Source organism: Cucurbita pepo, chromosome LG15 (genome assembly GCF_002806865.2).
Source record: "Cucurbita pepo subsp. pepo cultivar mu-cu-16 chromosome LG15, ASM280686v2, whole genome shotgun sequence".
Lineage (NCBI taxonomy): Eukaryota > Viridiplantae > Streptophyta > Magnoliopsida > Cucurbitales > Cucurbitaceae > Cucurbita > Cucurbita pepo.
The window spans coordinates 5,358,068-5,373,426 of record NC_036652.1 but is presented as its reverse complement, the minus strand read 5'-3'; the positions used below and the strand labels follow the sequence as shown (position 1 = coordinate 5,373,426).

Here is a 15,359-nt window from a genome sequence, read left to right as displayed (position 1 = left end):
CCTTAACCTGAAAAATGTAGTAGCACATGACTTGAGTATTTAAAGACATACTCAGTAAGTGACCCCACTATTGGGGGGTTAAATGCAAGAACATGCGAATGCAATGACGGGACATATTACCTATTCTTTCATTCTATTTTCTTACGGTACTGTCCTAACGTGTAATTTATACGTGTACCATATACTCTACACACAGCCCATACGTGCGAGTATGGACTCACCAGTTAGTTCGCACACCGCTGGGCCACTTTCATTGTCGGGCGAGCATACTCTAGGAGTTCCTTAGGCCGGACACCCATTAGAACTAGTAATCGTCACGGNACTCTAGGAGTTCCTTAGGCCGGACACCCATTAGAACTAGTAACCGTCATGANACCATATACTCTACACACAGCCCATACGTGCGAGTATGGACTCACCAGTTAGTTCGCACACCGCTGGGCCACTTTCATTGTCGGGCGAGCATACTCTAGGAGTTCCTTAGGCCGGACACCCATTAGAACTAGTAATCGTCACGGCAGTGCTATGCAAAACATAACGAACGTCCCCCTGCCATTGGATGTACGCGTCCATACCCTCGTAATGGAATAGGGGTATCCCCCAAAAGCATGAGGTCCCCAATATTTCTACTTTTATCATTAATGAATATAATCCCGCTATCATCTTTCATGTTTAACATGTCATTTCTCATTTTTCAGTCTACGTATCATACATAATCCAAACGGGGTTATATTTCATTCATTTATCGTAATGTCATGTCATTCATAAAATGCTGTATACATACAATTTAGAAATCATAACATAACGCTTCATGCTTTTAACATGTCATTTCATAACGTACCTTAGTCATATCATCACAAGAACGTATCCTAACGGTATCGTTCTATCAACCTATCACAAACCTATCCCTTTCTACCCATATCCTAACCATATTTTTTCATCACCTATCCCTTTCTACCCATATCCTAACCATATTTTTTCATCAATGTCTCCTATCCATAGCACTCCGGTATGTAATCTAACCTTAACATTTCATGAACGTATCTTACTCCTATCGTTACATTTCGTTTTGTGCATTCTTCTCGTATCCTGTCTCAAACATATCCTTGAACACATCGTACCATAATTATTATCCTATAATTCACATATTATAACATAACATAAACATAATATAAGCATACTGATTCACAGATAATTCACACATATCAGTATATATGACACGTGCCAACATCAAATATAACCATGCCGATAGTAAGGCGACTTACCTGGCTAGCTTAAATCATTAGTCACGAATATATCTTTAATGAAAGTTCGATTCCGTCCTTTGAAATCCAAACTTATGTGAGCCTATGACATCATTTTCAACTCCATGATTCATCCTACTCAAACATCTATTTTCTTCCTATTTTGTCATCTCCTCCACCTTCTATTCCTTCTCCGGATTCACCCACAATTCTAATCTTATCCCACCTGATACATCTGTTCCACTTCGACGTTCTACTCGTACCACTTCGACGTAATACCCGATATAAGTCTCGAAGATACGATAAAAAAATGATACGAACAAAAATGCTAAAAGGGTTATAGTACATGATAATGAAAATGGAAAAATGTTGGGACCTCATGCATTATTGTGTGTTCATGCATAGGGAGATACCTCTTCTCCTTTTATGATAGTACGAACATGTACGCTATGAGGCAGGGAAACAATCATTATGCTTACCATAATACTGCCATGACAGTCGCTATTCCCAAAAGGTGTCCAACATCAATAGCTACTAGAGAATGCTCACCCGACTAGAAAGGGCCCAGGAGGTGTGCGGACCGACTGGTGGGTCCATACTCGCATTTTCATTTAGTATAGATTAGTATAGGTTAGCTTGCATTTTCATTTAGTAGTATGGGGCATTTTTAGTCTATGTTATTTTCATTATTTCAATTTCTTTATTAGTTTATGTTATTTTCATTATTTCAAAATGTTTGATGTGAACAAGTTTTTTGAATTTTTGATTGACTTCAACTAAGAATAGAAAAACACCAAAAATAAAGAAGAGAGGAACTAAATTGGGAAGTTGATTGTTAGAATCCATGGCGCATATGACGCGAAGCCTTGAGTGAAAGGCATTGGTTGTCCCTATAAATAAAAGAACAAAAACCCTTCACAAGCAATCCATCCTCACATTCTTCTTCTTGTTTTTTTTCTTTTCTTTTCTTTTTTTTGTTGTTGCATCATCAAGCCTCAAATAAAAAAAATAGGATGTCGAAAATGACACTCGCGGCGGCGACGCTGTGCTTGGTTGCACTAAGCCTAAGGCACGTGGTGGTAGGTCAAGAACCCGGGGACGACTTCGTTAAGGCACACAATGCAGTTCGAGAGAAGAAAGGGGAGCGTCCGGTGTTCTGGGACGAATTACTTGAAGAACATGCTAAAGCCTATCTCCAAACCAAGGTGGAAACTTGTGAGATGGTGCACTCCACAGACTCTCCTTATGGGGAGAACCTGGCCACGTCAAATGGGGATTTGACGGCGGAAGGTGCGGTGGCGGCATGGGCGGCTGAGGAGAAGTACTATGACCATAAAAACAACAGATGCGTGGGTGGTGAGTGCCGCCATTACGTCCAATTGGTGTGGAATGCCACTTTTCTTGTGGGTTGTGCCACTGTTAAGTGCCGTAACACTTGGACTTTGGTTGGATGCAATTATAATCCTGCTGGTAACATTGTCGGCGAGGAGCCCTATTAGTTCATCATCAACCTTTATTCTTTCAATATTATTACTCAATTTCCTTTCTTAACTATTATTACAACCATTCTTTGTTTCAATTTGTGTACTTCATTTCAATTCCATTGCCGGGTCAACCTGGTTATTCGATTTTCAATGGTGTGCCTCTTTACAAGTGCTTTTACGAGCTTAACCAATTAAACTCTATACTTAATATTAACTTTGTTTAATCGATTGTTTTATGAAAACCAAATCATGTCTAATCCTTTAATATTAAACTCAATGTTTGTATACAAGTTAGCTATCTATTTACTCACCGATCCTAACGTGTTATTGTTTTGCTCTTTAGAATTAAGCTAAATGAAAAATTACATTTATTTTTGTGTTTGAAGTTGACTCAATTTTCTTCCTTTAATTTTGTTGAAATTTCTTTCTTCCTTTCCCTTATGGGAAGGAAGGATTATGAAATGTGGTAGCCGGAAGCGGAACAAATGTACTCACAATACCAATGAACGGAATTACGGTTCGGAGAGAAGAAGTTCCCCTACATCCACGGGTAGCAACCAATCACTAATGAACCAAGTGTTACAAGTGAATACCTCACTATCACACTACAAAGACTCTCACCAATATGTCACTCAACAAGTACGATGTGACACTCAAAACTCTCCCAAATCCCTATACCACTTGTTAGGAATGGATGTTCGGAATGGAGGGAGAACTCTCTCATTATATAGCATTACAGAATCAAATCTCCGATATGACTGAGATTAAATCTACAACAAGAAAATCCTTTTGATTTGGTTGGTTCAGAATCTTTCTATGATCAGACTTGACTAAAATCTACAACAAGAAAATCCTTTTGATTTGGTTGGTTCAGAATCTTTCTATGATCAGACTTGACTATGTCGTGCATGACCATGCTCTGTAAGATTCGGTTATGTTTTATCTTATTTAATAGTATGAAAATGCATTCATACTATTAAGAAAATCCTATTGTAAGAACAGAATTTGGTGCAATGTTTCCCAAGATTTGGTCTCTCTAAGCCTCCGGAAAAAACATGAAAAAAAAGGCTTGATTTGGTCTCTCTACCATTTATCTATTGATTTGGTCTCTCTAAGCCTCCGGGGAAACATGAAAAAAAAAAAGGTTCGAATGGTACGATCCTACCATTTATCTATTTATTTGTAGTGTGATGGGTTGATCATACCTATTAGATTCATGAGGTAAGGTATTACTATAAAAAGCGGAAGAAGCCGAGCGACAAGAAAAATTCCCGCTGCTACCATCGTAGCAGCATGTATAAGAGCCGAAATCGGGGTAGGACCCTCCATAGCATCAGGTAACCATACATGAAGAGGAAATTGAGCAGATTTAGCAACTGCACCTGCAAATAATAGGACGGCGCACAAAGTAACAAATAATAAATTAACCTCATTATTATAAATCAAGTTATTGAATATTTTAAATAAATCCCGAAATTCAAAACTCCCTGTTGTCCAATAAAGACCTAAAATCCCTAATAATAAACCAAAATCCCCCACGCGATTAGTTACAAATGCCTTTTGACAAGCATTTGCCGCAGTAGGTCGAGTGAACCAAAAACCTATTAATAGATAAGAACACATTCCAACCAATTCCCAAAAAATATAAATTTGGATCAAATTCGAACTAGTAACTAATCCCAACATTGACGTATTGAACAAACTCATATACGCAAAAAATCTCAAATATCCTTGATCGTGAGACATATAATTGTCACTATAAATAAGAACCATAATTCCAACAGTCGTGATTAATATTGACATAATACAAGTAAGTGGATCGATCAAGTAGCCCAACTCTAAAGAAAAAGCATTATTGATAGTCCAAGACCATACATATTGATAGATATAACTACTATTTATTTGATCAATAGATAGATAAACTGAAAAAATCATAACTATACTTAACAATAAAATACTCGGAAAAGACCACATACGTCGAAGGTTTTTGGTTGCGGTCGGANAAAAAAAAAAAAAAAAAAAAAAAAAAAAAAGATCAACCCAATTTGATACCAATGGGTATGATCAACCCATCCCAATTTATATTTGAAGTTTTCCAAATGGTGAGCTTATAGATTCAACTTCAAGTCTATGCAAATTAGATGACAAGCCTTCACCAGCAAAAATTCATAATACATGCAATCATCTCGTTAAATATTAATGCCTTCTTAAGCAAAAATTCATAACACACTCAAAACTAAGATTGAGTCGCATACAATCATCTTGTTAAATGTTAATCTTTTTAATTAACGAATTTATAAAGAGAGATTAAACATTTCATGGTTCAGTCTTTATATAAACTCGATTTTTAGGGTTTAGGGTTACAAAGTGGGTCATCAAACTTTATCATAGATTTTTAGGTTATTTCTTGAAAATGATCCTTCTATACGCTACTTGTTATTCAATATTACATAAATAACTTTAAATTTTTATGTAATGGATAACTCTATTTACAACTATAATAATCAAAACTATTATTAAAAATTAAATAATTAATTATGAATCTTTAGGACATAACTTCGAACAAGGTCTTCCAGAGACATGAATCATAAGACATATTTCATATTCAATAAACTCCCATATATATCTATATACCATCAAAGTATTGATACTATTAACTAAGGACAAAGACAAAGCGTGTGATGAGATCTGTTGTCTTTGTATTTTGTTCTTCCCCAAGTTTTATTTAGTTTTTCTATTAGATTTTAACACCTTTTATAATTCTACGTTAAGTAAAAGTTATGAGATTTATATATCAATGATAAATTCAATTGGATCCGAAATATGATTATGGATCAGGCCAATTCAATAGATAAATGGATTTGATGACCTGATCCCTATAACAATTCAAGTTCACTACTAGTTGTTCACGGTTTTAAAATGTGTTATAAGGTCGGTTAGGGAGTGGTTTCTCACAATCCGCCCCTACCCCTTTAGGAGTCATGGCTCTAATACCATTTATAACAACCTAAACTGCTTATAAGAAATGTTTCGTTTCTCCCTCCAACCAATGTTACTCAAATAATTGACATGCGTCAACATCGAGCGTGCCATTGGTTCACATGGCTACAAAGCCCTATAATTGACATACTCTACAAAGATCATTGCGGCTGCCAATGCAAAGCCATGGTTTTTAATAGCACCTCTCTTGGGCATTGCCCATGTGAGTGAGCATCGCTTTCATAATCTTTTCCTTTATTTTATCTCCAAAGTTATAAGAACATGCATGTCAATATCTAAGCTTTCTTTTAGTTTTGTGGGCTTTCTATAAACTATATACCCATATTTTATTAATAATTCATATAAGTCAAAAATTAAAGTGGGTTGATCCAAAACTTTATTGTTTAAAACAAAATACGAGTGGATTGAATTGAGTCAGGTTGAGACATTTTTTAGATCTATCACAATTATTCGAGTTGTTCAATTTTCAACACAAATGTAACGACCCGGGAAAGAAAGAAAAAAAAAAAAAATATATATATATATATATATATATATAATAAAAATTAAAAAAAAAATNCGCCGCGAGTGTCATTTTCGACATCCTATTTTTTTTATTTGAGGCTTGATGATGCAACAACAAAAAAAAGAAAAGAAAAGAAAAAAAACAAGAAGAAGAATGTGAGGATGGATTTCTTGTGAAGGGTTTTTGTTCTTTTATTTATAGGGACAACCAATGCCTTTCACTCAAGGCTTCGCGTCATATGCGCCATGGATTCTAACAATCAACTTCCCAATTTAGTTCCTCTATTCTTCTTTTTTGGTGTTTTTCTATTCTTAGTTCAAGTCAATCAAAAATTCAATAAAGTTGTTCACATCAAACATTTTGAAATAATGAAAATAACATAAACTAATAAAGAAATTGAAATAATGAAAATAACATAGACTAAAAATGCCCCATACTACTAAATGAAAATGCAAGCTAACCTATACTAATCTATACTAAATGAAAATGCGAGTATGGACCCACCAGTCGGTCCGCACACCTCCTGGGCCCTTTCTAGTCGGGTGAGCATTCTCTAGTAGCTATTGATGTTGGACACCTTTTGGGAATAGCGACTGTCATGGCAGTATTATGGTAAGCATAATGATTGTTTCCCTGCCTCATAGCGTACATGTTCGTACTATCATAAAAGGAGAAGAGGTATCTCCCTATGCATGAACACACAATAATGCATGAGGTCCCAACATTTTTCCATTTTCATTATCATGTACTATAACCCTTTTAGCATTTTTGTTCGTATCATTTTTTTATCGTATCTTCGAGACTTATATCGGGTATTACGTCGAAGTGGTACGAGTAGAACGTCGAAGTGGAACAGATGTATCAGGTGGGATAAGATTAGAATTGTGGGTGAATCCGGAGAAGGAATAGAAGGTGGAGGAGATGACAAAATAGGAAGAAAATAGATGTTTGAGTAGGATGAATCATGGAGTTGAAAATGATGTCATAGGCTCACATAAGTTTGGATTTCAAAGGACGGAATCGAACTTTCATTAAAGATATATTCGTGACTAATGATTTAAGCTAGCCAGGTAAGTCGCCTTACTATCGGCATGGTTATATTTGATGTTGGCACGTGTCATATATACTGATATGTGTGAATTATCTGTGAATCAGTATGCTTATATTATGTTTATGTTATGTTATAATATGTGAATTATAGGATAATAATTATGGTACGATGTGTTCAAGGATATGTTTGAGACAGGATACGAGAAGAATGCACAAAACGAAATGTAACGATAGGAGTAAGATACGTTCATGAAATGTTAAGGTTAGATTACATACCGGAGTGCTATGGATAGGAGACATTGATGAAAAAATATGGTTAGGATATGGGTAGAAAGGGATAGGTGATGAAAAAATATGGTTAGGATATGGGTAGAAAGGGATAGGTTTGTGATAGGTTGATAGAACGATACCGTTAGGATACGTTCTTGTGATGATATGACTAAGGTACGTTATGAAATGACATGTTAAAAGCATGAAGCGTTATGTTATGATTTCTAAATTGTATGTATACAGCATTTTATGAATGACATGACATTACGATAAATGAATGAAATATAACCCCGTTTGGATTATGTATGATACGTAGACTGAAAAATGAGAAATGACATGTTAAACATGAAAGATGATAGCGGGATTATATTCATTAATGATAAAAGTAGAAATATTGGGGACCTCATGCTTTTGGGGGATACCCCTATTCCATTACGAGGGTATGGACGCGTACATCCAATGGCAGGGGGACGTTCGTTATGTTTTGCATAGCACTGCCGTGACGATTACTAGTTCTAATGGGTGTCCGGCCTAAGGAACTCCTAGAGTATGCTCGCCCGACAATGAAAGTGGCCCAGCGGTGTGCGAACTAACTGGTGAGTCCATACTCGCACGTATGGGCTGTGTGTAGAGTATATGGTACACGTACAAATTACACGTTAGGACAGTACCGTAAGAAAATAGAATGAATGAATAGGTAATATGTCCCGTCATTGCATTCGCATGTTCTTGCATTTAACCCCCCAATAGTGGGGTCACTTACTGAGTATGTCTTTAAATACTCAAGTCATGTGCTACTACATTTTTCAGGTTAAGGAAAGGCGTTCCTGTACGACTGACGATATCGCAACTCGAGACCATGACACATGCATAGGGTAGTGTTATTTATTTTCTTAAACTTAGGCTAGATATGATGTCTTTAACTTAAACGCTTATTTATTTTATTTAGTCTTTTGTTATATTGTTTTAAAGATATTTTCGAAACACGCAAGTCTATAGTTGTGTTTTCCAAAAAAGAAGTTGTTTTAATCATTTTTCGAAGTTTACGTTATTAATGATGTTCATGTAAGAGTTACATTTCCGCATTATAGATGAGTATGAGATGTTAGTAGCGACTTCGAGTATGTGGAAATTTAGGGTTACAATATGACACGTGCAAAACCACAAGCACATGTCATCATACAAACATCTTCTAACATACCAATATTAAGGCCACTTACTTCACTAGCTTAAGCTCGAATTACCCATTTATTCTTAATGAAAGTTCGATTTTGTCCTTTCAAATTCATGTCAACCTATGTGAGCCTATGACATAAATTTTGAAGTTCAAACTTCGGCCAAACTATTTTGCTAAATTATACAATAGTTCATGTGTTAGACTTTATACCGCCATTAGACACTTTAATGGGATTAGATATTATTAATTTTTTTTTACTCATAACCATCACATGCTTCAACAATAAAATTTATTGTTTAAGAAAAAGAGATGAATGGCAAAAAAAAAAATATATATATATATATATATATATATATATATATATATATATATAGATATAGATATAGATGATGCAAAGTCAAAAGATAATTTTGAAACTTCAAATTACCTCTCATGAATTATATTTACATGGGAATTGATTTGCCACATTATAGCACGTATTATAACATTGATATAACATATCATAATCATATCATTACATAAATATAATTATATGTGTAATGGACCATTTAAGATACATGGGCCATTGTATAAATTATATGGGATACATATACACATACATATATATACACATACATATAGGTTAAATTATGGGCCATTTAGGATATTGACTAGGCTAAATTATTCAATTGTCGTTTAGATAGCCGCCATAAGATAATGGTCTGATATGATAGGTCCCATTTATGATTGTATGTGTTTGCATTTTACCCCAATAGCAGGGTCGCTTAATGAATATTTCTTAAAATATTCAAGCCACGTGCTACTTCTATTCCAAGTAAAGGCAAGACATCCCTATGCGGGTTATTACAATTCGAGACCATGACACATGCATAGGATAGTTGCATTTATTTTTTTAGACTTAGCAAGAATAAGATGTTTTTTATTTAAATGTTTATTTATTTCATTTAGTAGCTCGTTGTGTCGTTTTAAAAGTGTTTTTGAACACATGAGTCCATGACAATGTGTTAAGATGAAGCTTATGTTTTTTTTAAGAAGTTTAAACATTTATTTCCGCCTATAAAATGAAACATGCTTAATATACCATATATGTTAATCCTTATCAAAATTAAAAAAATACCCTAATCACTTATCCATAAATACATTAATATAATTTCATGAGGGGTGAGGTTACAATTACTAATAACGAATTTCATCTCTCCACCATTCTCTCACAAGTCGGAGATGTCATCTGAAGAGGTCAATTGTCATATTTTACATTTTCCTTTTTCCTTTATAGTATTATCAAGTTACTATTAACCCGTGGTCATTGTAACATTGACGGGCATGAGAGTTACAATCTTTTATAGTCATTCATGTCGTATTTTTAGTACAAAGATTTTAGATATTAAAATGAAAATTGCATATTGTACTTTTTAACCCATGAGCTTGTAACTTTCACGGCTATACTAGAGTTATTCATTGGAGTTATGAGATAATTTAGATCTAAAAAGTTCTAATAATACTAGTAATAGTAATAGTAATAATAATACTAATAATAGTACTAATAATAATGATGATACTAATAATACTAATAATACTAATAATAATACCAATAATACTAATAATAATACTAAAATACTAATAATAATAATAATAATAATAATAATAATAATAATAATAATAATAATAATAATAATAATAATAATAATAATAATAATAATAATAATAATAATAATAATAATAATAATAATAATAATAATAATAATAATAATAATAATAATAATAATAATAATAATAATAATTCGATATAAATCTTAATTGTTAATAATATTTTGAATAATCCACAATCCTAAAATAATCTCCTTGTTCATATAATATTTCATAACTTCATGCCTATAAATCACTGCCATTTCCATCCCATTTTCTCCACACCAACTCCAAATAATGGATCTTTTCAAGCTCTCCCTCCTCCTCTTCTATGTCTTGAGCATTGCCATGCTCCCCTCGTCTTTCGCTCAAGACTCGCCTCAAGACTATGTCGATGCCCACAACAAAGCTCGTGCTGAAGTTGGTGTTGGGCCGGTCCAGTGGGACGAAAAAGTAGCTAATTTTGCTCAACAATATGGCAATAAACACATCAATGACTGTGAAGCGGTGCACTCACACGGACCATTTGGGGAGAATATTTCATTTCGTTTTCCTGACTTATCAGGCACTGATGCAGTTCAGGAATGGGTTGATGAGAAGCAATTCTACAATCTTAGCACCAATACTTGTGCACCTTACAGGGTGTGTGGCCATTACACTCAAGTGGTTTGGAGAAACTCAGTGAGAATTGGATGTGCTAAAGTGATATGCACAAACAATCGTGGTACATTAATCATTTGCAACTATGATCCACCAGGTAATATCCCAGGCGAAAGACCATTCAGTACTGATCCGTTAATCAGAATTGCTAAATAAAAACAATTTTAGATATGATCTATCTGCTGATCATACTATTATGACATATATATATACTCCCTAAGAATTACTAAATAAAAACAACTTTCGATATGATCTATCTATCTACTCATCATATTATTATGAATGTGTTTTGATCCGTCTATGGATCATATTATTATAAATGTTATATATATATAGTCAATAAAAGTTATATGTGATGTGAATATTATATATATTATATGTATTACTATTATTAATGAAATAATGATGATAAGATCAATTTAATATTAAGTTTTAATAATATTAAAATATAAAGGATACATTTTGATGCTATAATTATAATTATATATAATATATAAACATGCAAATCAAAAGCTAATAATAATTAATCTCGAGGAGAATGTCATCTCAAGAAGTCAATAGTCATGTTTTACTTAATGATATTAATTTTATTTAATTAATTAGATTTGAGTTAAAAATTAAATGATAAGAATTAACTTTGCCAATTTTGCTTTTTATTTTTCTAATATCTATAATGGATGCTACAGTAGAGTTATGAAACTAAAATATATAATAACATTTTTTAACGCTATAATATAGTATTTATAGTTTTGATCTTACGTTACAATGCACGTTATCTGAGTTAATTAAGTGACATCTCTCCATACCCTCGATAGAGGTGGATAAAAAACTCGATTAACCCAAATTAGTTTATATGGTTTGCGGTTTGTTTTTAAATAAATGAAATTCTTTTTACCGGATTTGTTCGTTGGTTTTTCTCAAATTAGATTTAGCTGAATCTAACCCGAACAATTTGTTTAAAAAAAATGTCTTAACGCAAACTACAACAATCCTGTCTCAAATTGTATAATATCATAATATTAGAAATTTTACAATAGGAACAATTGGTTTAGATCTAAAAACTATCTCAACCCAACTCCAAAACACTCCTTGCTCAACTCCGAGCAATTGGTTTAGCTTCCTCCGTCTCCCTCTCGATTTTCCATTCAACTTCGACCCAAACTTCCAATTTTTTCTCTCATCGCCTAGCAAAAAGTCCCAAATGTTGGCTTTTTGGTCCTTAATCTCAAATTAATTAATTTTAATTAATTAATTAATTAATGTTGTGACGATAACGCACCTTCTTTCAATTATTAACATCAAATTTGTGGCGAATTTGTGTTTTGGTCACAAATTTGGGAGGGAGACATGACCAAGCATTCTTCTTTCTTTTTAGCTATATGTCGGACGACCCGTTTTAATTTAAAACATTCACTAAACAATTTTTTTTCTTAAAATTAAAATACTTGAAATGAAGAGAACATTGAAGAGTTTTAAGTGACTAATCCATAACATTGTATATGCTCGCATTTTCCTCTGAGAAAGACCTACACCTTTCGAAGTCTTTGCAAGTTGCTTCATATCTACTTCTTCGATTGTGTGCTTGAAGTATACGTCATCTTAAAACCCTAAATGAGTAATATAAGGGGATAGAAAATAGCATATAACCTACAAATCATCTCGTGCGTGGCTATGAGCTTGATTTGATTAGTAAACGGATGCATTTAACAAAATTTTCAACCTTCACAACAATTAAAACCAACCCTTCCCAAATTATAGGAATTGGGTTGGGTTAGATAGCATTTGGAGTTGGATTAGGTTAATTTTCTAAAATCATGCAGGTTTCGAATCCATAAAATAAATTTTCGGACTTACCCGAAATGAGCCATCATTTAAAATATATTGAGATAATTAGCATAAATGAGTTTAAATTTTTTCCATAAAAAAACTCTTAATATTTTATAATATTTTTAAATACATTATTTATAATAAACATAAACTTTGAAACAACTCTCATATATTTTATATTATTTTAAAACACATTTTTTTAGTATGAATCATATTTTTTATACTATTTTAAAACACATTATGTGGGACCACCACCAAAACTCCACCCCCCTTCGGGGCCCAGCGTCCTTATTGGCGATGTTCCGTTCTCCTCCCAACCGATATGAGATCTCACAATCCACTCCCCTTTAGGGTCCAGCGTCGTTGTTGACATTCATTCCTTTCTCCAATCGATGTGGGACCACCACCAAATCCACCTCCCTTCAGGATCTAGCGTCCTTATTGACACACCGCCTTGTGACTACCCCCTTCGATCGGGGAACAGCCTCCTCGTTGGCACATCGCCCAGTGTCTGGCTTTGATACCAATTGCACGGAGTTGAGCAAGGAGTGTTTTTAAGTTGGGTTGAGATAGTTTTTAGATCTAAACCAATTATTCGTATTGTAAAATTTCTAATATTATGATATTATATACTTTGAGCAATGATTGTTCGTAGTTTGCATTAAAGACATTTTTTTAAAACCAATTGTTCAGGTTAGATTCAGCTAAATCTAAAAAGAATTTCATTTATTTGAAAACAACCCGCAAAACATATAAATTAAGTTGAGTTAATCGAGTTTTTCATCCACCTCTATTGAGGATATGGAGAGCTGTCACTTAGTTAGCTCAGGTAACGTGCATTATAACATAAGATCAAAACTATAAATACTATATTATAGCGTTAAAAGATGTTATTATATATTTTAGTTTCAGACTTTTAAAATGAGCTGTCACGACGTACAAAAAAGCGTTACAAAAAGTCTATAATAACGTTTTTGTAAGCTATCATATCTATTTTTAATCAAAGTTACTTAAGCTAAAATCACCAATTTATTTTTAATCAAAGTTCGGTTTTGTCCTTTGAAATTCATGTCAACCTATGTGAGCCCATTACATACATTTTAAAGTTCAAACTTCGGCCCAACTATTTTGCTAAATTATACTTCATGGGTTTACGTGTTAGACTTCATACGGCCATTACATACTTTGCATGATTAAAGTCTCGAAATGTTTATATATATATAAAAGTATCTAACAATTTAATAGATCTTTGTTTCCATTTTCTTAAACTCTGTTCACAAGTTTTTTTTTTTAATCTAATTTTCACAATTTTGATAATAATAATTGATTACGATGCAAAGTCAAAAGATACTTATAAAATGGAGTTAGAAACTTCAAATTACCTCTCATGAATTATATTTACGTGGAATTGACTAACATATATCATATTATTCAGTATGTCACATTATAACACGTGTTATAACATTGATATAACATATCATAATCATATCATTACATAAATATATCATATTATTTTATAATCATATGTGTGTAATAGACCATTTAGGATATGTGGGCGATTGTATAAATTATATGGGATACATATACACATACATATAGGCTAAATTATGGGACATTTAGGATATTGACTAGGCTACATTATTCAATTGCCGTTTAGATAGCCGCCATAAGATAATGGTATGATATGATAGGTCCCATTTATGATTGTATGTGTTTGCATTTGACCCCAATAGCAGGGTCGCTTAATGAGTATTTCTTAAAATATTCAAGCCACGTGCTACTTCTATTCCAGGTAAAGGCAAGACATCCCTATGCGGGGTTATTACAATTCGAGACCATGACACATGCATAGGATAGTTGCATTTATTTTTTTAGACTTAGACAAGAATAGGATGTTTTTAATTTAAATGTTTATTTATTTCATTTAGTAGCTCATTGTGTCATTTAAAATGTGTTTTTGAACACGTGAGTCCATGATAGTGTTTTAAGATGAAGTTTATGTTTTTTTTTGAAGAAGTTTAAACATTTATTTCTGCCTATAAACGATTTACGCTATGATTACAGTAGCGACTCTAGATAAGTAGAAATTTAGAGTCGTCACATCATCTCAAGTGATGTGGGTCTACAAAGTGTCTATCATTAGTTGACAATGATATGGGGTCGCTCCCCGATGTTTTATCCTACTATGTCTTTAATATTAGGGGTAGCTAGTAACTCTTAACAGTGAACTTTTCTCGACTAATAAAGGGTTTCCATATGTACTTATGATGAATATGAGTTGGTAGTGATAAGGTCGTGCCCTAAGATGATTATATGCTATGAGAAGTTTGCGTAGAGGGATGATTAAGAGATCTCGAACTATCTTTTAGACATGATTTAAACCTTCTCATTTTCATTATTTTATTAATAATAGGAAGATGTACCATATTTAAAACATGCATAGGGGCATAGAACACAACTAAAGTTGTTTTTATTTAGTAACTCTACCCGTACTTTTATTTAAGTTATAACCATTT

At 33.2% G+C, this 15,359-nt stretch overlaps 3 protein-coding genes across 5 annotated transcripts in view; 2 read left to right on the top strand and 1 right to left on the bottom strand.

Moving 5' to 3' along the window:
• LOC111811371 (basic form of pathogenesis-related protein 1-like) overlaps nucleotides 1–6,353 on the bottom strand; it is a 10,258-nt gene extending 3,905 nt beyond the window's left edge. Inside the window, exon 1 of one of the 3 annotated variants that reach the window (XM_023698180.1) lies at nucleotides 6,288–6,353. In XM_023698180.1, the coding sequence (XP_023553948.1) occupies nucleotides 6,288–6,311 (24 nt within the window). In that variant the 5' untranslated portion in view covers nucleotides 6,312–6,353. The remainder of the gene's footprint in view (nucleotides 1–6,287) is intronic. The other 2 variants (XM_023698182.1, XM_023698181.1) reach the window with 2 other exon arrangements.
• LOC111811372 (basic form of pathogenesis-related protein 1-like) lies at nucleotides 2,211–2,879 on the top strand. Its single transcript, XM_023698183.1, has one exon. The coding sequence runs from the start codon at nucleotides 2,258–2,260 to the stop codon at nucleotides 2,741–2,743; it is 486 nt and encodes a 161-aa protein (XP_023553951.1). The 5' UTR covers nucleotides 2,211–2,257; the 3' UTR covers nucleotides 2,744–2,879.
• Nucleotides 6,354–10,634: 4,281 nt separating the features above from the next.
• On the top strand, nucleotides 10,635–11,380 carry LOC111776228 (pathogenesis-related protein PRB1-2-like). The gene has a single exon (XM_023655625.1). It carries the CDS (start codon nucleotides 10,654–10,656, stop codon nucleotides 11,170–11,172), a length of 519 nt encoding a protein of 172 aa, XP_023511393.1. The 5' UTR covers nucleotides 10,635–10,653; the 3' UTR covers nucleotides 11,173–11,380.
• Nucleotides 11,381–15,359: the final 3,979 nt, after the last annotated feature.